General features: G+C 48.4%; 2 protein-coding genes across 18 annotated transcripts in view; one reads left to right on the top strand and one right to left on the bottom strand.

The window, feature by feature from the left end:
* Positions 1–16408, top strand: part of KANSL1 (KAT8 regulatory NSL complex subunit 1) — a 171378-nt gene extending 154970 nt beyond the window's left edge. For 2 of the 3 annotated variants that reach the window (XM_019637749.1, XM_019637750.1), the window contains 9 exons: positions 129–300; positions 7482–7664; positions 8119–8307; positions 8639–8787; positions 12459–12580; positions 13200–13257; positions 13477–13589; positions 14079–14331; positions 14625–16408. In XM_019637749.1, the coding sequence (XP_019493294.1) occupies positions 129–300; positions 7482–7664; positions 8119–8307; positions 8639–8787; positions 12459–12580; positions 13200–13257; positions 13477–13589; positions 14079–14331; positions 14625–14852 (1467 nt within the window). In that variant the 3' untranslated portion in view covers positions 14853–16408. The remainder of the gene's footprint in view (positions 1–128; positions 301–7481; positions 7665–8118; positions 8308–8638; positions 8788–12458; positions 12581–13199; positions 13258–13476; positions 13590–14078; positions 14332–14624) is intronic. The other variant, XM_019637751.1, reaches the window with a different exon arrangement.
* Positions 16409–17540: 1132 nt separating this feature from the next.
* The window catches only part of MAPT (microtubule associated protein tau), a 95173-nt gene continuing 88710 nt past the window's right edge, over positions 17541–24003 (bottom strand). For all 15 annotated transcript variants that reach the window (XM_019637723.1, XM_019637718.1, XM_019637722.1 and 12 more), the window contains one exon: positions 17541–21809. In XM_019637723.1, the coding sequence (XP_019493268.1) occupies positions 21594–21809 (216 nt within the window). In that variant the 3' untranslated portion in view covers positions 17541–21593. The remainder of the gene's footprint in view (positions 21810–24003) is intronic.

Genomic DNA, 24003 nt, shown 5'->3' with positions numbered 1-24003 from the left:
ATAAACTAATCAAACTTTCTGTTAGCAGTATCATATCTAGAAAGAGCCTTTTGAATCTTTAGGATAATGAGTGGGGAGCTGGGTTTTTATCAGACACTGAGTTGTCAGTTTTGTCTGACTTTTCGCAGGTTCACCGGAACAGCTCGGTGCGCTCTGGCTGTGATGTGAATCCCTCCTGCGCATTGTGTGGCTCCGGCAGCGCCAGCACCATGCCTCCAGAAATCCACTACGAAGCCCCGCTGTTGGAACGCCTTTCCCAGTTGGACTCTTGTGTTCACCCAGTTCTGGCATTTCCAGATGGTAAGAAAGGCCACAAAATGTGATGTCTAAATATATGAGGCTTAAAGGGCTGAAAGTGAAAGTTAGCCAAGATCCTGGTGCAACCCATTACTATGAAGGTATCACGTTCTGTCAACAAAGTCTTTTCTTAGAATTTTGCAAGTAGTGTGCAACAGATCATCAGACCAGAATGTGCCACTAAAAGATTGCAACTTATAGAGAGATTTCCGCCTAACCATTCAAGTGACTAGGTGGGGCCTAGGGATAGTTGCCTCCAGCCACAAGTAACTTGGTCCATTAGACCTCAATATGTCTTTTAAAATGTATTATCTGTGTGCCCCATGATGTCAAATCAGATGGGCAGCAGTGTTCTGGGAGAAGGTCTTCATTTCTGGCATGTATGTCTTACTGTGGTTACATGACGGCTTTCCAAGGTGTACGTAAGCATAGATCTTCAATGTTAGCATGTGCTATTTTTCCAAAGTTAATCTGCCCCATAAGCCTCGGTGACTGCCAATTTTCCCTTTTCCCTCTTTTTTCATAATTGCTTTTCTCCAATTTCACAAGAAAAGTCTTCCTGCCCATATTGAGTTTCAATGTGGGTCTTGCCCCAAAGGATAAAAATCTTAGGCAGCAGGGACCATTTCCAAGAGTTCATGGCTCCTGATGGAGAATCCCATGGGAGTTAAGTAAAAGAGAATTTGAATTTTAATAATTCATGAAGATGGATATGCCATATTTTGTTTAGATTCTGTGCCTTGTCTGTCATCTTAAATATTAAGAGAATAACTGAAGTTAGATTTTATTCTGACTAAAGTCGAATCAACTAAGTAGATTGAAAGGAAAGGTTTTTCCTTCAGTTAATTAAGCCAAATGTATTTACATGCCAAGGTGTTGATAAAAACATTTGTCAAGCATATGTAGTAGTCTAGAAAACACAACTTTACAACTGAGTTTATGATTTTTTTTTTAAGAAATTACATTTCTTATGCTGAGCGTACCTGAGCAAACATGTTGAAACCACAATTCTAGATACAGACTGTAGGAAGACAGTGCTTTCACAATCTGGATTGGTGTCATTGATTTTCATATAATCTTATGATCTACCTACAGCATGTAATAAGCATTTCCTCCAGTCGCTGTGGTATTTTATGTTATGACTGTTTATGGATTTACTCACCATTTCTTAAATTTTAAGCTTCCAGAGAGTAAGGGACCATGTTTTTCTTCCTGTTCTGCCCTTTGTAAAACCTTACAAGTAGTCTGTACAAGTTTTTGAAAGGAGGATAACTGAGATAGGCATCTGAGAAATGAGAATTATGTGGGATGTAAGATTTACTTGGTGATATGGGGGGAGGGGAGTTTTTAGCATGAGTGGTATTATAAACTTAAAGGGACAGATGCTCAGAAATTTGGACTTTGCGGGCCATATTGTCTATGTTCATTAGTCTGTGTTGCAGCTGCAACTCTGCCTTTGTAGTACAAAAGCAGCCGTAGACATTATGTGAACAAATGGGCATGGTTGTGTTCCAATAAAACTTTACTTATAAAAACAGTCATTACTGATTACCTATCCTAGACAATCCTCTCTTCTTTATCTGTTCTTTAAATGATTGAATTTTTTTCTTGGCCACCAAAATCCTGTAACTACTCCTTGCCTTGTTATCAAAACTCCCTTGTCTAAAGAAAGAGCATGGTGTAATATTCTTGCTGCCACATGACTTCTGGTAAGAGTAGAAATATTTAGAAAACTGGATAGCAAGCTAGGCAGGGGTTTAGGTCAGGAATGGTGCAGCAGTAAATAAACTTTAGAACGTAATGAACATTTTCCTCTGCTTCAGATTTCAGAGTCATTGACTGACTTCTACCTTCTCTAGGTCATATAATTATTATTTGTATAGCATTTTATGATTTACAAAGCACTTTTTTCATACTTGTCTCCTTTGCTTCTCTCAGTAATCTTATAAGGTGCTGCATCAGTTGCACAGATCAAGGAACAGGTTAAGGGGTTCTGGTTTGTCTCAGGATAAATGGCTAATGAGTTTGGATAGCTCTAGAATTCAAACCCAGGTCATCTGATGTCTGTCCTTTGTTTTATTCTTTTCCATGTTCCTTCCCAGCCAGATTATTGAGTCAGGTTTTACCCATATCCAGATTTTGGCTGCAGACAGAGCCACCAGGAAGACTGAGGAATATTTCTTGAGTTACTCTCTCAGGATTACAGTATTGAATTGCATGGTCTCATATTTAAATAAAGAAGACTGCAGCCTATAGTTACATTCTGATTCTGATGAGGTGTCAATACTCATTCTATGTGAATAGCCCCTCCTAAAGTATTGAGATTCCCCATGTATCATTGTATAGAATAATTGGTAGCAGTGAATTAGCAGCCAGCGTGATACTGTGTGGGTCTAATGTACCAGACCTGACCTCTGGGCCACTCTTTTGCAACCTCTTCTCTAGAAGATTCTTAAAGATGGCAGGATTTCCAACTTTTCATTTTCATGTAGAGTTTTACTAATGTTTCTTAAACAGCTTGTGTAGTTTGTTAGGAAGTGAACCAGCGGCAGCTCGTAATTCTCCAGTTCTGTCTCCCCCATCTTGACCACACCTCAGCCACGCCCATTAAATGTGGATACAGTTTGAGGAACTTTGAGCCAGGCTGGAAGGTGGAGGCATTAGGGCATGATCACCCGTTAGTAATCCAGAAGGAGGGGCTTGTTTCCTTATCATCACCTCACTTAATCAAGCCAGGTTAATCCTTAGTTTGAAATGTAGAGGGTGGATAACCTTGGGGGAAAGAATGTTAATTTAGGTTTGGGCTTAATAAGAGCACCACCTGCTGGCCATGAAGATCTATGCTGTTTTGAGAGCTTACCAAAACAACAGCCGTAATATGAGGCTTCCACAACTTGCCAGCAGGAGGAGGAGTTGAGCATTACAAAACACCCCAAGGAAGTGTGTTTGAGAAAATGGTAGAAAGTGTAATGAGCAAAACAGTCCAGTGAATCATGCAATGTCAGACCCTGGTGAGCCTGGAGTTTAGGCCTTTTCATTTTATTCCCGGAAGTAGTAACTTGAGATAATGTTAGTAATCACTTCTATTTCCCTGTCACTGACCTAATCAGGATCTGCGCCCTCTTCTCTGATAATAGCACTTCAACGCCATTGTCTATGAAGGTATGGAATGTATGGAGTCCGCTAGCTGAATGGGTCTCTGTCGTGTTCTCTTCCATTTCAATCCCTTCTTTGCTTACTTTGAGGTTCTCTATATATAGTCTCTTTCAGTTTTAGCTCTACATGGATCCTAGGTGTTATTACTTACCCAGAGCATGAACTCACCAGCAGTTCCTAAGAGACACTTTAGTTCACTGAGGGGGGCGATTTTACTGAGTTCCTGTTCACTCTTATGAAAGCAGTTAAAACACAGCAAACTTCTAGCAAAGTGTAGCAGCCTAAGTCCCTTAAACAGTGTGTTATTATCCCTAACCGCTCCAGGAATGTCCTCTCTTGTGCTTACTCGAATTGATTGATAGTGGCTATCTGGATTTAATTAATTAATTTTTTGAGAAGAGTCTAAGGCAGCGGTTGTCAACCTGTGGGTCGCGACCCCTTTGGGGGTCGAACGACCCTTTCACAGGGGTCGCCTAAGACCATCGGAAAACAAAAAGATATTTACATTACGATTCATAACACTAGCAAAACTACAGTTATAGAGTAGCAACGAAAATAATTTTATGGTTGGGGGTCACCACAACATGAGGAACTGTATTAAGGGGTCGCGGCATTAGGAAGATTGAGAACCGCTTCTCTGAGGTCTTGGGGTCCAACAGAAAAGAGTGTGGTGATTGCATAGCCTGTGTCTGCAGCAGACGGGGGAGGGGAGAGCTAAGGGATGTGTGCTAGAAGGTTGCCAGCCCCGACATAGTCCTGCTGCCTCTTTCATCTCACAGACGAAGAAGCTAACGCCCAGCTAAGTGACTTGCTGTTTTCTCCTCCTCCTCAGTGATGGAACTGGGACCCAAATCTAGGCCTACTTACTTCCAGTCCGTTGCTATTGCCACTATCTCCTTTTTCCCCCTGGCTTAATTTTCAGGTTTGGGAGAGCAATGATGGGGGGGGAACTAAAAGGAAAAAATGAAATCACTATGCTTTTGTAGTCCTATTAGATAGCCTTAGCCAAAGGGGAGTGACTCTTCTGGTGACCAAGGTGTGTCCTAGGATGTAGAGGAAGTGTGCTTCCCCTTCTTAAGCCCTCTTTAAACATTCCAGCTCAGCCCAGCTTTCAGAATGCCTCTAGACAATGCTTTATTTCCTACTCATCTCTTCCCCAAACACTCTGAATTAGAGCAGAGAATTTTTACCATTGATACATCTAAGCTCAGTTCTCAATTATTAATGAATAGGAAATCCTTTGTTTTTTAACATTTGACTTTGGGGAAATATCAAATCATTTTATTGAAGGGCTTGCGGGGCGGGGTTGAAGGGCTCAGAGCCCAATGAGATCCGACATTCTTGTCCTGGCTGGGATCTCCCCAACTTTGAGGTTGCTGAATGCTGACATTTATTTTTAAAATTGGGATAGGTGAATTTTAGAAAAATTTAAATATAGAAAACAATGATTATGGAAAATTTTTTCAAAAGTGGTTCAATTTTTGTGAACTACAAAAATCCCTTAAAAAATATACTGTATTCTCCAGTTCTTCGGGAATAATTTGAGAAGCATCAGAGTCTACCTGAGAATCAAACCTCTATTCTCTGGGCCAAAGAATAACCTGTGGCTAAGAGTAGGGGGCTTTAGTATTATATAAACCTGAGTTTGAATGTTGGTTGTTACTAAGCTATGTAACCTTGGACTGCTAATTCACCTCTCTGAGCCTATTTGATGCTTACATCATGGAATTGTTATAAAGATTAAGTGATACACACATGATGATATACACACACAATGCCAGGTACATAATAATGGGTTCAGTAAATGTTCATTTCTGTCCCCTCTTCTTTGCCCCCTTTTCTAAACTCAGGTTGAGCACATCCTCTATCCTCCCTGGGAGCCAAAACCTCATGCATGTTTAGAAAATATACTAAGCAAAATAAATCTGTAATAGTTCTGAAAAAAGGAGGCATGCCATCAATGACTAGAGTTCAATGATATTTGAAAGATGGAAAATAGAATGGATAACTGTGGAGAAATAAAACTTAGAAAAAAGTAGCCCAAAGTATGTGCAGGAGCTAGCGTAGGAGCTGTTAGCAGAAGGTTCTTCACCCACAATGAAAAATGACACAGAGAGGTAGGGGTGGGACCCAGGTGTTTGTCTGGGTGATGAATTTGGAAGAACTAGGTTGGATTTTCCTCTCCTGCACTCCTGCCCCACCAGTGCCTACTTCCATCAAGCAGTGGTGTTTCATTCATGCTGCAGTAGTGGGTATGGACTCTGGGCTGGAACGTTTTGAATATGTCCCAGGCAGTTAGATTCCCAGGAGGAAGTGGAAGCTAAAGAGAAATGTGCTGGTCTTCAGATTTAAAAGAATCTTGGAAAGCTTTTCAGAACCCTGAAAAAAGACCCACATTTACATCCCTGGTGGTGAAATTTTAGAAGATTGAGAATATATAAAAAGGAAAGTCTAAGTTTCAGATCGCCACTAGAGGTTCTTCGAGCCCGAATAATAGGCAAGAAATAGAAATGGAAGGTATACAGTTGAAAAGAAGTAACAATCTCTGTTTATAGATGACATATTTGTGTGTGTGGAAAATCTTAATGAATCCACAACAACAAAAAACTGTTGGTAATGAGTTTAACAAGATGACAAGATATAAGGTCAATATATAAAAAATGGCTGTATTTCTATACACAAACAATGAACAATTATAAATAGAAATTTAAAAACATACTATCAAAAAGCACGAAGTAATTAAGAATAAGCTTAACAAAATATGAATATAACCTCTGTAGAATGAAAACTGATAAACACTGCTGAGAGAAAATTAAAGAAAACCTAAAACTGCAGATATACCACATTTATGGATTGACTTAGTATTGATGGCAGAACATATGGCAGTTCTCCCCAAATTGACCTATTAGTCAGTTTTATACCACAACAATCTTTTTTGTTTGTTTGTTTTCTTTCACAAACACTTAAAAGAAGAAAACAGTCCACCTGCACATGAATAAGAATCATATTCTGTTTTATCTGCAACACTGGATGTTAGAATACAATGGAGTAAAGCTTTAAAAGTCTGAGAGAAAAATGGTTTTAATCTAGAAATACTTTTTTAAAAAATTACTCAAGGACACATTCTTAGGAAAATAAAAAATGAAACTAAGAAAATGGAAAAAAGAAACTGAACAGAAGTGAAAGTTACAATCAAGTATAAAAGATAATTTTTGTGTTTCGTGATATTGAATATTAATTTATCAGCTAAAAGACCTAGATAATCTCAAGATGGAAGGTGGTGAGGCTGTGGAGGAAAAATGGGGAAGGAAAGGTATAGTTCTTACTGGGGAGAAGGCGGGGGAGATGTAGTCCTCAGTACAGTGCCTGACACATAGTAGACAGTAAGTATTTACTGAATAAATAGATCCTGATTAACTCTATTTATAGAAGTAGACTCTAGAACAGTGGTTCTCAACCTGTGGGTCGCGACCCCTTTGGGGGTCGAACGACCCTTTCACAGGGGTCGCCTAAGACCATCGGAAAACAAAAAGATACATTACGATTCATAACAGTAGCAAAATTACAGTTATAGAGTAGCAATGAAAATAATTTCATGGTTGGGGGTCACCACAACATGAGGACCGGTATTAAGGGGTTGCGGCATTAGGAAGGTTGAGAACCGCTGCTCTAGAAGAATAAAAGCAGATGTTTATCAGTCTTTCAGACCAATAAAGTTAATGAACTTAGCAGAATATGTGAATAAAGAAAACGCCCATCAGTCTAACAAAAGGCATTTTAGATGTGTTTTGTTCTGGTTTTCAATTAGAAAAATAAAAGGCAGAAGTGACTTGCGAATAAAAGAATGACCTTCAGTGAAGCTCAGATAAACACATATTCCATATGACAGTGCTTGCCCTGCCAGGTCATCAGGCTACTGGGCATATAAATAAAGAAGGAGCCGGCGTTCCTGGTGAAGTTGGCGTCGCTTGGTGAGGAGCGCAGAGGCCAGGTGCTTGGACTAACCTGTGGTGTTTTGTGTCTTGCAGATGTTCCCACAAGCCTGCACTTCCAGAGCATGCTGAAATCTCAATGGCAGAACAAACCTTTTGACAAAATCAAACCTCCCAAAAAGTTTTCACTTAAGCACAGAGCACCCATGCCAGGCAGTCTGCCAGATCCAACTCGTAAAGACAGGCACAAGTTGGTCAACTCCTTCCTAACGACAGCCAGTAAGTTTCAGTGGACAAGGGGCTCCTCCAGTTATTTTTCTGTTCCTTTTATAGCTCAAGTCACTGGTTGGCTATGGCAGTATGTTGGGGTGGGGAATTGAGTGATACATACCAGCTCACAGTCTACTTCTGTTGTCTTGGATTCTCTCGGATGGACTTGGAAATGCATGAGTCTTGGGGCAAGACCCAAAATGCTCAGTGAACAGCCAGCAGTGGCATGGCATCGAGTCCATCTGTGGGCAGGCTGTTTTCTGCCGCCTGGTGTCCTATTTCTCTGGTTGAGGCCCCCGTGGGCTCCCTGGCCATGGTGGTATTTGCTAGAAGCTTCAGTCCCACAGGACTGTCCTGCTGCCCTGGGTGTCTATCATTGGCCTAGAGAGAATCAAGAGCTCGGCACTCAGATAAAAGTTTGAGAGGAGATATTTCACAGCTCTTTTTCTGTTCCCCTCTTCAGAGCTGTCCCATCACCAAACCCGGCCTGACAGGACCCACAGGCAGCACTTAGACGATGTGGGGGCCGTGCCTATGGTGGAGCGAGTGACAGCGCCAAAAGCAGAGCGCTTGCTCAACCCACCGCCACCTGTGCATGACCCAAACCACAGCAAAATGAGATTGCGAGACCATTCATCAGAGAGAAGTGAAGGTAGGGCCAGGCCCGGCGCCTCCACCTGCACTTGCTCTTGCTCAGGGCTTTCTGGGGCAGCCCGGCTTCTCTTAATCGCCCCTAGCTTTGTCCTTCACTCTAGGAAGGCAGAGTAGAAGGACCCTACTGCTTCTAAACGCAGGCCACTTCTGACCGCTGCAGCCCCTCTGCCCAGCTCCTACCTCCGCCAACCAGTCTGCTTCCCCTTTTTACCCTCTGGGCTTAGAAGGCATTTTTGCCTTTGCTGTGTATTCCTGGCATTCCTGGCTTGTGCTCGAAAGAGAGCTGGCTGGGGTAGCCACATAGTCCTCTTTTCTGTTGACTTCTGCAGTGTTGAAACCTCACACAGACCTGAGCAGTTCCAGCTACCTGGCAGCCACCCACCACCCGCCGCACAGTCCCTTGGTGCGCCAGCTCTCCGCCTCGTCAGACTCCTCTGCGCCCACCAGCGCTAGCCCACAGGTTACGGCCAGCACGTCTGTAAGTACCTGCGTGGACTTGGCCGCACAGCCCCTCTGCAGTGAGAGCTCACCGAAGTGTCTCTGGGGGACAATGGGGAGAAGGGACAAAGAAGCCCAGGGCAGTCATGGGGACTCAGCTCTTCACGATGTTGTGTCATTTATAAGTCGGAGTGGTGGCATTTGACTGTAGGTTGTTTTCATTGAGTTGTTTTTCATAGTAGTAGAGGTGGACCCATGCATGCTGGGTCATCCGTAGAAAGCCTGATGCGGAGATAGACCCTTAAGGTGGTCTGTGGCTGTTAAAGATGTGCGCCGTGGCTCTAAGCCTGTTGGTCTAAAGAGGAAGCTGAGAGGGAGAGAGAGAGGAGATACTGCAGACATTTGATTTCCCTGTTAAATTTTAGTCTGGTGGTGAGTGGAGCTAGAGGACTGAGAATAAACATGGGTGTTGGAGTTCTGGAAGGGCAGGAAGGTGCGCGGAGCAGCACTACAGACCCAGCAGGCCGCCCTAGCAGCGCTCATGTGTAGTGCCCTCCTATGGCTTCACAAGGACCACACTCTATGCAGAAAGCTGTTCACACAGCCATTCCAGACGTGCATTCCTGATCATTTTGTTCTGATATTTTATTCCCTCAAGTGTGCCTCCTTGAACGCATACCTGTAGCTGCTTTTTGCCCACTAACGAGGCCTTTATGCATAACTGTAATAATAGTAATATTATGTCAGTGCTTACCTGTGTTGTCTTTCAGTCCTGTGATGCCCTTTGAGATGTAGGTGGCGGTAAGGATTTCCCCTTTGTAGGCAGGGAAACCGAGGCTTTCCAAGGTTAAGGAAATTGCATAAGGCAAGGTGACTTGTGTGGGTTATAATCGTGACTCAAACCCAGGCAGTCTTGACTGCAGGACCCGCTCTCTTACCATCATCACCTACACAGTGTAGGTGGGCCACAGGGTGGGTGGGGCATTGCCGAGGTGACTTACGCAGGTGTGTGAAGCCCCTTCAGAGCTGACATCAAGAACCCACACTCAGGACATGGAGTAGAGAGCGGGAACGGATTCAATGGAATTGTAATAGATAAGCATGATATCGGGGGTGGGAGGGCAATAGATGGGGGGAGGAAGGTTGTTACCTGGTGAGGGTGAAAAAAGGGTAACTATTGTATTGTTCTGTACACCTGAAACTAACAATAAAAAAAAAAAAAGAACCCACAAAATGTACTCACTAGGCTCCTGTGATCAGGTAGGAATTCACATTGTTCTGTCTTTGCTCTTAAAAACCAGACAATATTTAAATGACCCGTTGTTCCTCCCCCTTCTTCACCTCCCACACCCACAAATTCTGTCTAGATAAGTGTGTAGTATCTATCATAAACTCAGTTGTTCATCAGCAAAGGGTCTCGGGCAACCAGAGGACCAAAGGATTGCAAAGAGAGGCTGATTCTGATAGGAAAATCTGAACTCTAAGATCCAGGACTTGGTGAGACTCCAGTATTTTCTCACCTGCAATCCACCCGTGCCTGGAGAATGTTAACTTAGGCCTGGATTGTTTGAAATTTTTACTTACTATTTACTGAGTACAAATTTTGTATGTAGCACTACGTTGGCCCTTAAAACTCTCAGACTCAATTTTTTTCAAAGAATCTCGATTTATTTAATAGAGTGAAAGGCCAGATATATAAAAAGGTAGAGAAGCTAAGAGGAACAGGAGAAACGGTTTGGGGAGTCAGAGTGCTTCACAAATGACAGCGGATGCATCAGAATCACCTCAGTGGCTTGAAAAGTCCTGAAGATTCCAATTTGATCATCAGAAGTGTGTGTGTGTGTGTGTGTAGGGGGTTGTTGTTCGAGAACTTTTCTCTTGTTTTTAAAACAGTCCCTCCTTACCTTGCTTCTGATGTGCAGCCAGGTTTGGGGACCACTTTCCATTCCCATCACCTGCTCTCCACCTCTGAGTCTAAGCAGGGACAGTAGATACGTTAGAACAGATGAGTACCTGGGGGAGTTGGGGTCTCGGAGGAGGCTGAGTGCTGAGCCTAGTGAACAGCCCACCACCCACCCCTGCCTCTTCCCCTCGAGGGTGCTAACAGCAGGCCCAAGAAAGATTCGGGGGACAGTCATACCTGTTTTTGCCAGCAGTTTCCCATTCATTCTTTGTTATTATTATTATTATTATTATTATTATTATTATTATTATTCAGGTGTACAAAATCCCATTTATTCTTGATTAAGATATAGAGAAAGCTATCTCTTGTGGCTTCTTGAAGGGCCACTTCTTGTAGCGGAACATGTAATTTCAGCAGAGATGTGGCAGTGGCAGAGGCCTTGAGGCGTGAGGGCGCTGATCCACAGCTGCAGAACTCCGCCAGACAAGATTTGCAAAAATCTCTTCAGCCAGTTTGGTTAATCAGTGAGGTCAAGGAAAATCTAGTCTCATTTGATAGAGAAGGAAATTGAGGTGAAAAAGACAGTTGTGATAACTAACCTAAAGTAATAGTTGACAGCAGCTAAAATCCTGACCCAGGAAGCACTCGCTGCCTTTCCACATTCTCTGAGAGGGTCCTGAAATGATGGGATGAACCCATCCTGCATCGCCCTCCAGGGGCAGAGCGGAGGGTTATGTGTAGGGAACAACCTCTTCCTCACCTTCCTTCACTGACCCCTGCCCTCTGTGCCTACCACACTTTGGGTTTGAATGCAGCCTCTTAGGTGTTCCCAGCTGTATTGTTGCCATGGCAGCATGTTTGTCATCCCACTGTTGGCCTCTGGCCCCTCACAGCTCAGTTGCCAGTCTGTGTTAGGGTAGGGAGTTTGCTATCTGGGCGCAAGCAGCTGGTGGACTTTCTCCTCCATCTAAGAAACCAAGCCCTTGGCTCCCTGCTTTATTCCTTCTTTGGTCTCCCAGCTACTGTAGTTGCCCACCTCCTCCTCTGAGAATATTGGATCCTTCTAGGCTTCTTTCCCAAGAGTTTCCTCACCTCCTGTAGAAGCACTTCTACTTTCTCCAGGAGTGTGAGCCATAGAGCTTGATCCTTTTCTTCCTTCTCCCTGCACTCATCTCGGTTTTACAGCTGGAAAGCTCTCTTTCCCCAAGAATAATAGAAAGAAGGGAAGTCGCACGGAGGCTGAGCAGATAGTGGGTGCAGATTTAGCTGAGGAGTGCAGACCTATGAGAAGGTGGTGCTTTCATGACAACCAAGGTTAGATGATCTATTGAGCTGGACTTCAGGAAATCTATAACTCGAAGAGTTGGCAACAGGCTTAATAAGCATTGCCTTTAGGAGCCACTATGGGTTTAAGTCATAGAGATAAAAAAAAAAGGAAACAGGAGGATTTAAAAGGGAGGGAGGAGTGAGTAGGAAAGACAGGTATGGAAGAGGAAGAACCACAACAGTTGACTCAAGGCGCCAGGTACCCATCCCTGCAAAATTCAACAAAAGTCTGTTTTTGTGTGAGCTCTTGAAGGGAGAGGGTGGTCAGTGAGATTGTGCCAGGAGATACTCCTCAGGACCACCCTGTTGCTCCTGGTGGTCTCTTGTGGGAGACCGTCTCCTGGGTGCAAGCTGCTGCTGCCCAGCCCCCCGACCCACGGACCCAGACGCCTGCTGTTTGGCGATCCTGTTTTAAGTCTCAGGTGTGTGCTTGGATGTTTGGAGAATTGTGCCTCCCCTTTAAACTTACCTTTGTCTTGCAGCAGCCAATAAGGAGGAGAAGGGGAGAGAGCTCATTCGATATTAACAACATCGTCATCCCAATGTCTGTTGCTGCAACAACCCGGGTAGAGAAACTGCAATACAAGGAAATCCTTACTCCCAGGTAGAGGCCTGAATAATAGACCCCTGTCCCTGTGCTTCCTGTCATTGCCATTTTCTCTCTGCCTCTTGTCACTGATCTTTGGGTCCTACCTAGCCTTGGGTTTTGTCTTCTCTTTAAGAGAAAGTCTTATCTGATAGAAATGAGATAATTTTCTCTGTATAGTTGTACCTCATTTCATTATATGAGCACCAACCAGACCACAGGCCACAAACTGGCTATAGACATGTTTTGTTTGATATGTGCAGTGTGTTTTAAAGTACTAAATTTTTTGTCAGCATGAAAGCAGGATTTTAATCTTTATTTCCAACTCCTGTTGACAAATCAGAGGAATGGGTGGCTCTGCGTCTGCGTTCCCGTGTGGCCGCACTGAGCTGGTGCTGAGGAGGATGGTCCCCTTTCAGCAGCTCCCGGGCTCCAGGGCATCGCAGTCGCGGGGCCTGCTTCCCTGTGGCTGGCCCTTGTGGGTAATGGAGTGTGGGGCCTCTTCGAGCCTCCAGGGCAAGAAAGCAGAAAGCACAGCAGAAAGCAGTCGCAGGCGCAGGGTGCGTTCTTGCATGGATGCGTGTAGCCTGCCCCAGGCTACCTGCCACCTCACAGTTGTCCCCTCTTGGTTTTGCAGCTGGCGGGAGGTCGACCTTCGGTCTCTGAAGGGGAATCCTGACGAGGAGAACGAGGAGGTAATGGCGTGGTCGTTGTCTCTTAGAGAACGTGTACACATGTGGGTGCAGACATCCAGGTGCCTCAGACCTGCAGATGTCAAGTGCAAGCTCCTTGCGCTCCTGTTCAGACTGGGAAGGGCCTCGTATGGGGTGGAGCTGGCTCTAAATTAATCTACCCGTATTAAACTCAGCTTCGGGGGTGGGGCAGAGGGGCTCAGTGAAGCTGCTCTGTTGCAGATCGAGGACCTATCTGATGCCGCCTTTGCCGCCCTGCATGCCAAATGTGAGGAGATGGAGAGGGCCCGGTGGCTGTGGACCACAAGTGTGCCGCCCCAGCGGCGGGGCAGCAGGTGATGGGGCCGGGGGTTGGGGGTTGGGGCCCTCGCGTCCATGGATGTGCTCTGCCTCTCAGCTGCTCTTTATGTTCATGGCACTGGCAGTGGCTGAGAGCGTGGAGGCCTTGGTGTTTGCTGGACCTAAGGAGGGTGTAGGCAGTCAGCGGCTGGGTCTTTGCAGAGGGGTCTGCCCAGTTCTGACAGTCTAGTGGCCTCCTGGGCCCCGAGAGCAGGCTCTGTGACATTCGGAGACCTCGGGCACCACAAGGACCCTTCCTGCGGTGCTGCTGGGAAGCACTGTGTCCCGCGTTCCTAGATGTCATATTCTGTAGCTGCCCCTTACATGGCAGCGGGAGGAATGAGGGGATTTGTGGTTCCTAGGAAAGAGCGGTTGGTGAAGTCTGGCTGGTATGCTTTTCTTCATGTCTCTTCCCCAGCCCCCAAAAGAAAAAGACTAGAAACCCCGTTACTCGGGCACTCACATTTTCACTCCTTGGTGTACAGGTCTTACAGGTCATCAGATGGCCGGACAACCCCGCAGCTGGGCAGTGCCAACCCCTCCACCCCCCAGCCCGCCTCTCCTGATGTCAGTAGTAGCCACTCTCTGTCGGAGTTCTCCCACGGTCAGTCCCCTAGGAGCCCCATTAGCCCGGAACTGCACTCGGCCCCCCTCACCCCTGTGGCGCGGGACACTCTACGCCACCTAGCCAGCGAAGACACCCGTTGTTCCACACCAGAGCTGGGGCTGGATGAACAGGTGAGGGTGCTGCCTCTGCATGGGGTTGGCAGGGTGGGGACAGCACCTGCTGAAGATGGGTCTTCAGCTCCCATTTTGAAGGGGACAGGGGGCTGCACTTGAAATTAACCTTCTGAAGGTACCGTGGAACTGGCCATTGTTAAAAGGCCACCCACTCTGTGAGGAGTCTTCCCGAATGACCCCAGGAACTCGAGAGAGAGACAGCATGGACTCCAGTCCACATTTTCGGGGGGCCTTGGGGCAGGAGGCAGGCTGGGGCTGGGTGGTCACCAAGGCACCTTGTCTGCCCGCAGTCCGTCCAGCCGTGGGAACGGCGAGCCTTCCCCTTGGCGTACAGCCCCCAGGCAGAGTGCGAGGACCAGCTGGACGCGCAGGAGCGGGCAGCGCGCTGCACTCGACGCACCTCAGGCGGCAAGACTGGCCGGGAGACGGACACGGCGCCCGCCTCACCCCCCGTTGTCTCCCTCAAGAGTCGGCACCTGGCAGCAGCAGTCACAGCTCAGCGTCCAACTCACAGATGAGCGGGATACAAGAATCTAAACAGACTCACTAACTATTGGCATTAAAGCTTCAGAAATCTCTGCGTTTGATATTCAAACATCATATGCCGGAAATTTTCACAGTTTTTAGTGAATTTAAGGAATTTAGATTCTACTTTTTTTTTTTTCTTTGTTTTTTTTCTTGTTTTGATTTTTGTTTTGGTTTTGATTTCCATGTTTTGCTGTCCCACACCTGAGCACTTCCTCTAGCTGGAAACAGCAGTTCAGGATAAGAGCCTGCAGGCCTGGTCCTGGCACACCCTCTGCACTGTGCAATCACTGGACGTAGCGATGTTTGATGATCACCCTTCTCCCTCGCACCCGTGGGCAGGGTGGACCAGCCAGGCGCGGAGGGAACGGACAGCACCAGCCCAGTGTAGCCGCCTTAGGTCAGGGCGGGAGAGAGCAGCACGCGTGGGGCTCTTACCCCACTCCGCTCCCCTCCCGTGTGGCTTGGCCCAGCTCTGGCCTCCCAGATGGGTCCCCTGGTCATCTGTGCTGGAGCGTCCCCACCAGAGTCTCTCGGCCGCAACTGCCAGCTGTACTCACTGAGCTCTCAGCTGACAGTGGCTTCCCCTTGTCATCCAGATCTCGGAGACCCGTTTTGGGTTCTCTCTGCATTTGCTCATCTCTGTTTGACTCCTTAACTGCAGTATCCTGGCTGCGGCTGCTCAGGTCCCCATCTTGCCCCTTTGTGCCCTCGTCTGCTCGCCCACGCTGCACACACACACACAGCAGTCCTCGCACTCGGACATCTTTACCACCTACCCTGGTCTGTGAAGGTAGGGTTAGGACTATTGAACCTGTTCCACTCCTGTGTGAACTGAGGGGTCTGGGAAATGAGCAGCCATCTCCTCTGTGTAATTCTGTTCCCACTGATTCCTGTAGTCGTTTCCTTCTGGCCCAGTTCCCTGTCAGTGTCAGTCCACCCTCCCTCTTTCAAGCTCTCCTTGCCTGTGGACATTGTCTGGTCCTGGTTGTGGTTCCATCACTCCCCCATGATCACCCCCTTGGTTAACCTTGTGCCTGTCACACGTACGATCACATTACCAAAAAGGGGGCAATAAGGACTTTTTTTTTTTCTTTTTGCCATTTTGTAATCGTATAAAAATAGTAGACAAACTGCTTAATGGTTGGGGTTTTTTCACAATTTTCAACATTAGTGATTTTTTTGATTCTGTTTGCAAGTTAAAAGGTTTGTCATTGTTTCTTTAAAAAACAATAATGCACCGTATCCCTATGCATAAAGTGCTTCTTCTATTTATAAGGTTGAAAATTCTGAATAACCCTTTTAGCGTTGTAAAAAAAAAAAAAAAAAACCGGAAAAAAAAACACCTTGTATTTTGTAAATATTTTCTTTTCCTGCTTTGAGCTGTGTATTGGCAGCGAAACATGTAGCTGTCTTTGTTCTATAGAAATGCTTTTCTTCAGAGAAGCTGATCTTTGTTAATGTCTTGATTCTGTTCGCAAAGCACAGACTAGTGCTTAAAAAAAAGGAAGGAAAAATTGAAAAAAATAATAAAAAAAAAGTTACAGAATGTTGTGTGCCAGGCCTTTGTTGACAGTTGGACATGGGAGGTGGCAGCTTAGGAAATGGCTCTCCTGGAGCAGTTCTCTGTTGTCCAACTTGCTCTGAACCTTGGGAATCTCCATTCTGTATTCTGGGCCCCTGGCAGGGTCATCTGGATGGTCAGCAGACGGAGGATGTGGTGATGGTTTTCACAGGAGGGGAGGGGTCTGCAGAGACCGTCTACCTTGTGCTTGGATGCACTTCACCATGGATCTTTCTGGGGTTGGGGGCCAATGAGAGAGACTGCACGGAGCCTGAGCAGCTCCTCACCTGCTTCCTGCGATTATGGTGTGTTCTGAGGAGGCTAAAGGCTTGATTTTCTTTGTACCAGATGAGTAAGTGGACGGGCCTGGTTCTTTCTTTACTTTTTTCTTTTTCATGGTAGTCAAGTTGAAACAGCCAGTGAGGCTGCCTGTCTGGCTGTGAAAGCCAGGAGTTGTGAGGTAGTGTTTCTGACTGCCCTGTTGCTCCTATAGTGGCAGTTAAGATCTTCTCTACTTAAGCCGTCTGCAGTGGCCAGAGCACACCAGGAAAAGCTGAGAAAAATATTTTGCAATTGCGTGAAAAGCCTACGGGTTCTGTGTTATGACCTTGACCTGATTACTAAGGAACAGTAATATGATGGGTCACTGTTACTGTTATTCCCCTTTGTGGCACTGCTAGGGACTCTCTGGTATCCCTGTCTCGATTGAGCAGACGCATTTCCCAATCTGTAATAAGGCTCCGAAGGAGAGGAAGGCAGCTCTAAGCCTGGGTGGAATCGGAACCATTCATTCCTTCAGCTGATCAGCCCCAGGCCTCTAGGCTAATTTCCAGGGACAAAAAGATGCCCCTACCCACCCCGGCTTCTCAGGTTTGAACACATTGGCCCAGGTCATACAGACTGAGCTCAGCCCAATGGATTAGTTGCCCTTTTGAGCTGGACCAGGACGGTGTAGCAGCACCACAATGAGACGAGAGAGCAGGTTAATTGTGGTGGCCAGGTTTTAACAATATTGCCATTCCCTGCTCTGAGCTAAGTTCTCCAAGGCTGGGGAAGGACTTGCAAATCATACATCCTATGTCATTTTCTTGTCTTGAATCCATGCACAAAGACCTTATTTAATCAGTAATAACTTTATTTCCAAATTCACTTTTACAGCAACAGTCAGTGTAAATCATTTGTTAAAACACACAATACACCATATGAACATTCACAGACAGGAAGCTAAGCTAATATGGTTTCATGTCCCTCCCCCCACCCTTAAAATGACTGAAGAAATCATGGGACTTGCAAGTGCCAGAAATTGTCCTGCCCAGCACTGCAAATTCACGGGCTAAGTCCATTAGGAGGTGAGACTGGGTCGGTGCCCAGGGTAACCCTTTTCAACACGGAAGAGCAACCGGAAGTCTCAGGAAGCCACGGGTCTGTATGTGGGACACGCTGATGATCTCCACCTCTGCCCTCATCCCCACCTCTTGACTTTATTTGGGGGACAAAAGTAAAAGAGGGTGAAGGAAGAGATCTTGGCAGCTGTGAGATATAGGCTGCGTGTCTGGGAGCTGGTGGGGAAGGACACGGAGGTGCCCACGGCTTAGAGGAAAGGATGCCAGGATCTTTGGGAGGCGTGACTGGGGGCTTGGGACCCGGCAAGAAGCCAGAGCAACCATATCTCCAGATTCCCCCATCCTCACTGCATGTGGCTGGGAGGGAGATGGGAAGTAGCGGGCAGCCTGCTGCACTTGGGAATCATGTCACTGAAAAGGTGAAGCCCCAAGGACCTCTAGCACACGTGGGTGAAATGAAGAAAAAGGGTTACAAGGCAGTTTAAAACTGCTGCGCTCCAAGACTTCCCTTGGCCCATGGTAACTATCTTACAGGTTCCTCCCCCCTACCCCCATAGCACAAGCAATCGCAAACAGGATACAGTCTCACCACTGAAGTCAATTTAAATGGAACTATTGATAGAGTGGAGAGCTTGAAGGAACCAGACATTTAGCATATCCTATCTAGCCCACCCAAGGGACATTGACAATGGAGGTGGGGAAGGGGGATGGGCGAGTGCCCAGCCCTTGGGAGATTGTCCTCAGTGAATGTCGCAAGCCAGCATCCCTTTGCAATCTCCCTGCCCGCACTGACCTGATCACCCGAAACCATGACCTTGAGGCTGACCCCAGGAGCCCACCCTACAGAGATTCCACAGCCCTCCAATTAAGGCCCTCGGAAGAAGGTACTGAAGAACAGGGCGCAGGAACTGCAGGAAGAGAAAGCCAGAAGACGTGCAAGAAGAAACGCAGCCAAAATTAGTGGCAGGAATGAGGGGCCACGTCACTAACAGCTACTAAGTCTTGAAGCCACATTTACTTTTTTTTTCTTAGAACGCTTCTAAGAACGGCTGGGACTCAAAGGACAGTGGGGAGCCTCAGAGTGGAAAGTTCTGGGCCAAGACGCTTCCTTGCACAGAAAGCTCTGGCTGCAAATGAAGCCTCCAGTCCTAGAGGGGTGCCCTGACTCCTACCACCATCCCCCGGGGTCGCTTTAAACCACCTAAACCGAAAGTGGCAGAAGTGGGCCTGAGGTTGCTGAGTTTCTTTAAACAACAGTTTTCTACCAAGGGTTGCTTCCCTTCCCCCACTGCAGCAGATGGGAGTTGTGCAAGGTCAGCGGGGGCTCTGGCCAAGGCTTTGGGAATGGTGTCTCCTGACTGGTCACCCTCCCTCTGTCGGGCGGCTGGGGCCTCGTTCAGGGCAGGCAGTGTATCCCAAGCCCTGCTGTGGCTGTGGGGCCCTTGGTGGGGAGGCCTGGGCTGCCCTTCCTGAGGGAGAGCTTGGAGAGGGACCCCAGGCGAAGGGGTGGGCCGCAGACCTTTCCCCAGCCGGCACTGGCTTCATCTCTCTCCTGATGCAGGGAATTGGAAGGCCCTCTTTCAGGGCCGCTGTGGGGCTTCTCTAGGCTGTGACCAGAGAGGCCCATCTTCATGCTGCCAACCAGGCCAGTCCCAAGACCAAGGGAGGCCCTGGGGGGCCGGAGGGGCCACCGCAGCTTCTGTCCTGGTCCTGTGCTTCGGGGTTCTTCGCAGCTGAGGGTTCTCAGATGTCAGAATCTGGTCCCTGTTGGGTCCCAGATGCTGCAGAAAGCCTTTCAGAGATTGGGGGACCCCAACAGATAGGAGCCACACTGGCCCCCTGGAACCCGGGCCCAGCATGGGGGTACGAGACATCCAGGACCCTCCGGAGGGCGGGTTAGAAACCTCTTTACAAGCATTTCAAGATACATGCGTCCTTTTTTTTTTTTTTTTCTTTTCACTATCATAGTCACTCTGGTGAATCCAAGCATAAACAGACAAATCCGACTATAACGTGACAGGGTGAGACGGGGAAGGAAAGGTGACATCTATGTATATGTTCAGCTGCTCCAGCAGGACAGACAGCATTGCCTTCAGCTGGGACGGGGGAAGAACCATTTCCAAGGGGGTGTGTTTCCCTTTTGGGCGCGTGGAGGGCTGATTATATGCACCTGGGGTTGAGGAGCGGCTGAGCTCTGAGAGGCTGGCAGTCACAAGCGGGAGGGGGGGGCGGAAGTAGGGGACAGAAGGGATGTAGTCCTGCCCTGAGAGGCCTGCCTGTCCCAGTGCCATCTCTGGCAGCCAGGACACCCCGCCTGCTGCCAGCTCAGCACAGGAAGGGGACCGGCCTTCTGGGAGAAAAAGGCCCTCCAAGTCCACATCCAGGGTCATTGCCGAGCCACCCTGTTCACATCCGTGATGGGAAGCGGGGGACAGGGAACCGCGTAAGGTAGGGTCGTCAGGTTCATCGTGAGGGACATGCCAGTTGGATGAGTGTGACTGAGACTGAGACTGCAGTCCCACCTTGTGCCCGCGCTTGGCCTTCCCTCGATTTCAGCCCTTCGTTCACAGTAGGTGCCTCCCACGTCCACACAATGTCCATTACCGAGAAGGGGTTTGGTGAGGCTGGGAACTCGGGACAGTGTGACATAATGAGGGGTACAGGCAGTGACTGGGCTCCACACAGCAGACACACAGGCGACAAGTGGCTGCAGTGGCCGTGGGAGGGACGAGAGGCTCAGGACCCGCCCCCCAGGCCCCCGCACACTCTAGAGATGCCAGGGGCCCAGGCTTGGGAACAGGCGGGTGTCCCCCAAGAGGCACAAGTCCTTACAAGAGAACTGGTTAGCCCTAAAGTCCAGATCTGTGAGGTGGCCAAAATCGTGGCTGCAGTTCCAACCGTCAGAACTCAATAAAACGGGGTTTCTGTGGGGCGGAGGGGAGCCCCTCAGCTCAGGGGACCCCCGCCCCTGTGGGCGGGGAGAACAAGGCCAGCACTCAGGACGCTGAGGTCAGTCTTCTCTGAGGAAGGAACCCACAGGGTACCACCCTCCCACCAACCTTCTCCTCCTGCCCACTGTCCCTTCAGGCTGGGAGGGACCAGAGCCCTTCTCCCAGAGGGTGACACCCTGACCCGCAGCAGACCCCGGGCCACCAAGAACAGGAGGCCACTTGGTCGAGTGTGCTGCGTTGTGGCGGCTGTTGGCCCTCCCAGCAGGGAGCAGTATCTCCTGCCCCCCACTCGCCTGCTCTCCCACACTCGCCAGCTCTCCCCCCCCCACCCCGCCTCAGCCTCTACTGTCTCTCCCCACCCCCACCCCATCCCACTCACACAAGGTTCAATGCGCCTGTGGCTCCACCAACGCACCAAGTTGCAAATCCTTCGTTGCTGCTGCTGCCTCTGTGACGCCCCCAAGATGGGGCCAGAGGAGGGGCACCCCAGTCCCTTGAAATTCCCCAGAAGCACCTTTCAGAGCCTCTCCTCCTCCCTCTTCTACTCAGAGGGGGGGGAAAAAAAAGAATCAAAAGTAATTGCCCAAGGAAATGTTGGGGGTGGCCATCTTTCCAAGTGTTTTTAAAAACATTTTATTATTCCTAGCCCACCCCATCAATTTGGAAAGACGAAATTTGCTATTATTCCCGTCACTGATTTTGAAGTCCCGAGCCAGAGCCGAGCGACAAAAGCAGGTTAAGTGATTAACCGATTAACCGACCTGTGAGGAGCAGCTGGGGGAAGGCAGAGGGTGAAGGGCCAGGTCATTATTCTTTTTTTTCCCACACTCTCTCACTCTCTTCTCTCCACGATTATCGACCGCCCCGGGGGCCTGATCACAAACCCTGCTTGGCCAGGGAGGCGGACACTTCGTCAGCTAGTGTGGCGAGCTGGGACGAGTCTACCATGTCGATGCTACCTGTGGAGGACACGTTGCTGAGGTGCCTCGGAGACGTGTCCCCAGACACCACGGGCGACTTGTACACGATCTCCGCCCCATGGTCTGTCTTGGCTTTGGCGTTCTCACGGAAGGTCAGCTTGTGGGTTTCGATCTGCAGGAGAGGAGGGGAGGGAACGTGAGAGAAACAGCACAAGCCTCGCCAACCAACCGGCCCGGAGTGGGCGGGAGCTGACGACGTGCTGGTGACCGTGGTTTTTATCATTTCCTAATAGCAAAGATTCGTGCAGGGTTCTTCCGTCACCACCTCCAAGTCGCCCCGTTCCTCTCCCCAGAGGCAGCGAGCATTGTAAGCTCCTTGTGTACCCTTACAGAGACGTGCCACACACACAAAGGTGTATGTGTGAATATATAAAAACATACACACACGGTAACAACGTCCGCATGCTTTGTCCTCAGGTTTTTAGACTTAATACCTTCCATTATCTGTACCTAGTTTCCTCAAGCTTGTTGATGGCTGCATGGTATTCCACCACAGCGGATGTACGAAACTTTATCAGCTCTCCTAAGGATGGATACTTAGGCTGTTCCAGTCTTTGCTATCACAGACAACGCTGGGTATGAATAACCTCGAGTAACTCTGTACGCACATCATTTCACACACGTGTAAGAGCATCCTAGAAGTAGAATCGCTAGTAGGTCAAGAGCCATGCACATTTTCTTTTGACAAATACTGCCCAGCTGTAAATGGAAGTGTGGAAGGAGAAGCTAGAGATTAAGGGACGTCCCCAGAGCCACGGCTGCCCAGCCATGAGCCACACACGTTCCTCCCTTTGCCAGCGACTGACGCGAGTTTGGAGGTGGCAGCAGCAGCGGGCAGCACGGGTAGGTGTGCTACAAAACATGGTGCGAAGAGGCCCTTTCTACAGGAGAGAAATCGTGACACAGCCAGGAGCCCCAGGGATACCTGGTCCTGCAAAGGATACCTGGGAAACGCAGGAAGCATTGGCCAGTGATGCAAATAGTACAAAGTAATTCCTTCCTGGGGAACCCTGAAGTGGTGGACACAGTAACCTTGGCGGGGTCCTAAGCCCTCTTTCGAGAACGATGTATGCACGTGCGTGCTTGCACTCACATACACTTCACCGTGTTCCCACACAGTTTTAGGAGTCCATGGAGCCCAGGTAGAGCCGCTACTGCTGCAGGCTGACACGTGGGTGCAGAGAAAAAACGGGCTCCGTTTATGCTACTTATTTTGTTCATTTTAGGTCACTGCTTTGACAGAAGCACCTTCCATGTTACTGTATTCGAAAGGCCTTTTATTTGAAAGGCCTTTTGACGGAAGCTTTGATAAGGATATTTACGTGAATGCTTTTTTTAAAGATTTGTTCTTAAGAAAAAAGTGACAGGGTCCTGGGAATGTCCCAGAATCCCCCAAACTGAAAGGAACTCAGGCAGCGGGGGTCCTGTGCGCCACTGCTTGTTAGCAATTCTGCTCATTACAGGAGAAACTGGGAGGCTTGGGAAAGGGAGCATCCTCTGGGACCAGGACTATGTCTTCTGAGTGGAGAGCAGGGCAGGGCCCACCCTCTGAGCCATCGCAGAGATGAAACAGAAGTTCCAACTCGGACTTGACTCTAACTTGTATTCCTAGCCGGCCACAAAGGACCAGGAACCTTCTGTAACACCCTCTTGTTTGGGTGTCACAACTGCCCTGAGATGTGGAGGTTTCTATCCATTTTGCTGAAGGAGAAAGAGGCTGAAAATGTTTACTGATCTTGCCCAGGTCACACCTCCAAGCAGAGTCAAGCCCAGAGCTTTTCTTAGGACATAGAAGCTTCCAGAGATCGAGGCAGAGACCTTCCCTCACCAAGGCCCAGGCCCTGCCCGGATTCATTCAAGCGGACTCTCTGGGTATCTTTACAGCTCCCGGGCAGGGCGGCCGCGCCTGGGACCCGGGCGCCGTGGGTGAGGGCGGCTGGCGGAGCAGCTGGACCCCTGCGGCATCTTCACCTCCAGGACAACTGGGTGCTGCCCCCCTTCCCTGGAGGCACGCTGCCTCCTGGAGCCTGTCACCGGGGCCCCAGCATGGAGATGTATTCCTGCACCTCTGGAAGCCAAGGATGCAAAGCACGATGGGAAACAGCCACTTGAGATCCACCTTGGGGTCAGGGAGGCCAGAGGAGTGCTACGGAAGGTGCTGCCCTCCCCTCGGCCTTTCGGGGGGCCCTGTCTGCTGGTCAGGTCTGTCCCTGGGGCTCAGTATGCCACCTCTGCTTTAAGACCATCCCAGCAAGTGCTTCTCCAGAGCGACGCTGTGGGTCGGGCTTTCACCCAAACGCAGGATG

This window comes from Hipposideros armiger, unplaced genomic scaffold (assembly GCF_001890085.2).
Source record: "Hipposideros armiger isolate ML-2016 unplaced genomic scaffold, ASM189008v1 scaffold_34, whole genome shotgun sequence".
Taxonomy (NCBI): domain Eukaryota; kingdom Metazoa; phylum Chordata; class Mammalia; order Chiroptera; family Hipposideridae; genus Hipposideros; species Hipposideros armiger.
Note: the sequence above shows the minus strand (reverse complement) of the source record. Positions and strands in the feature narration are given on the sequence as shown.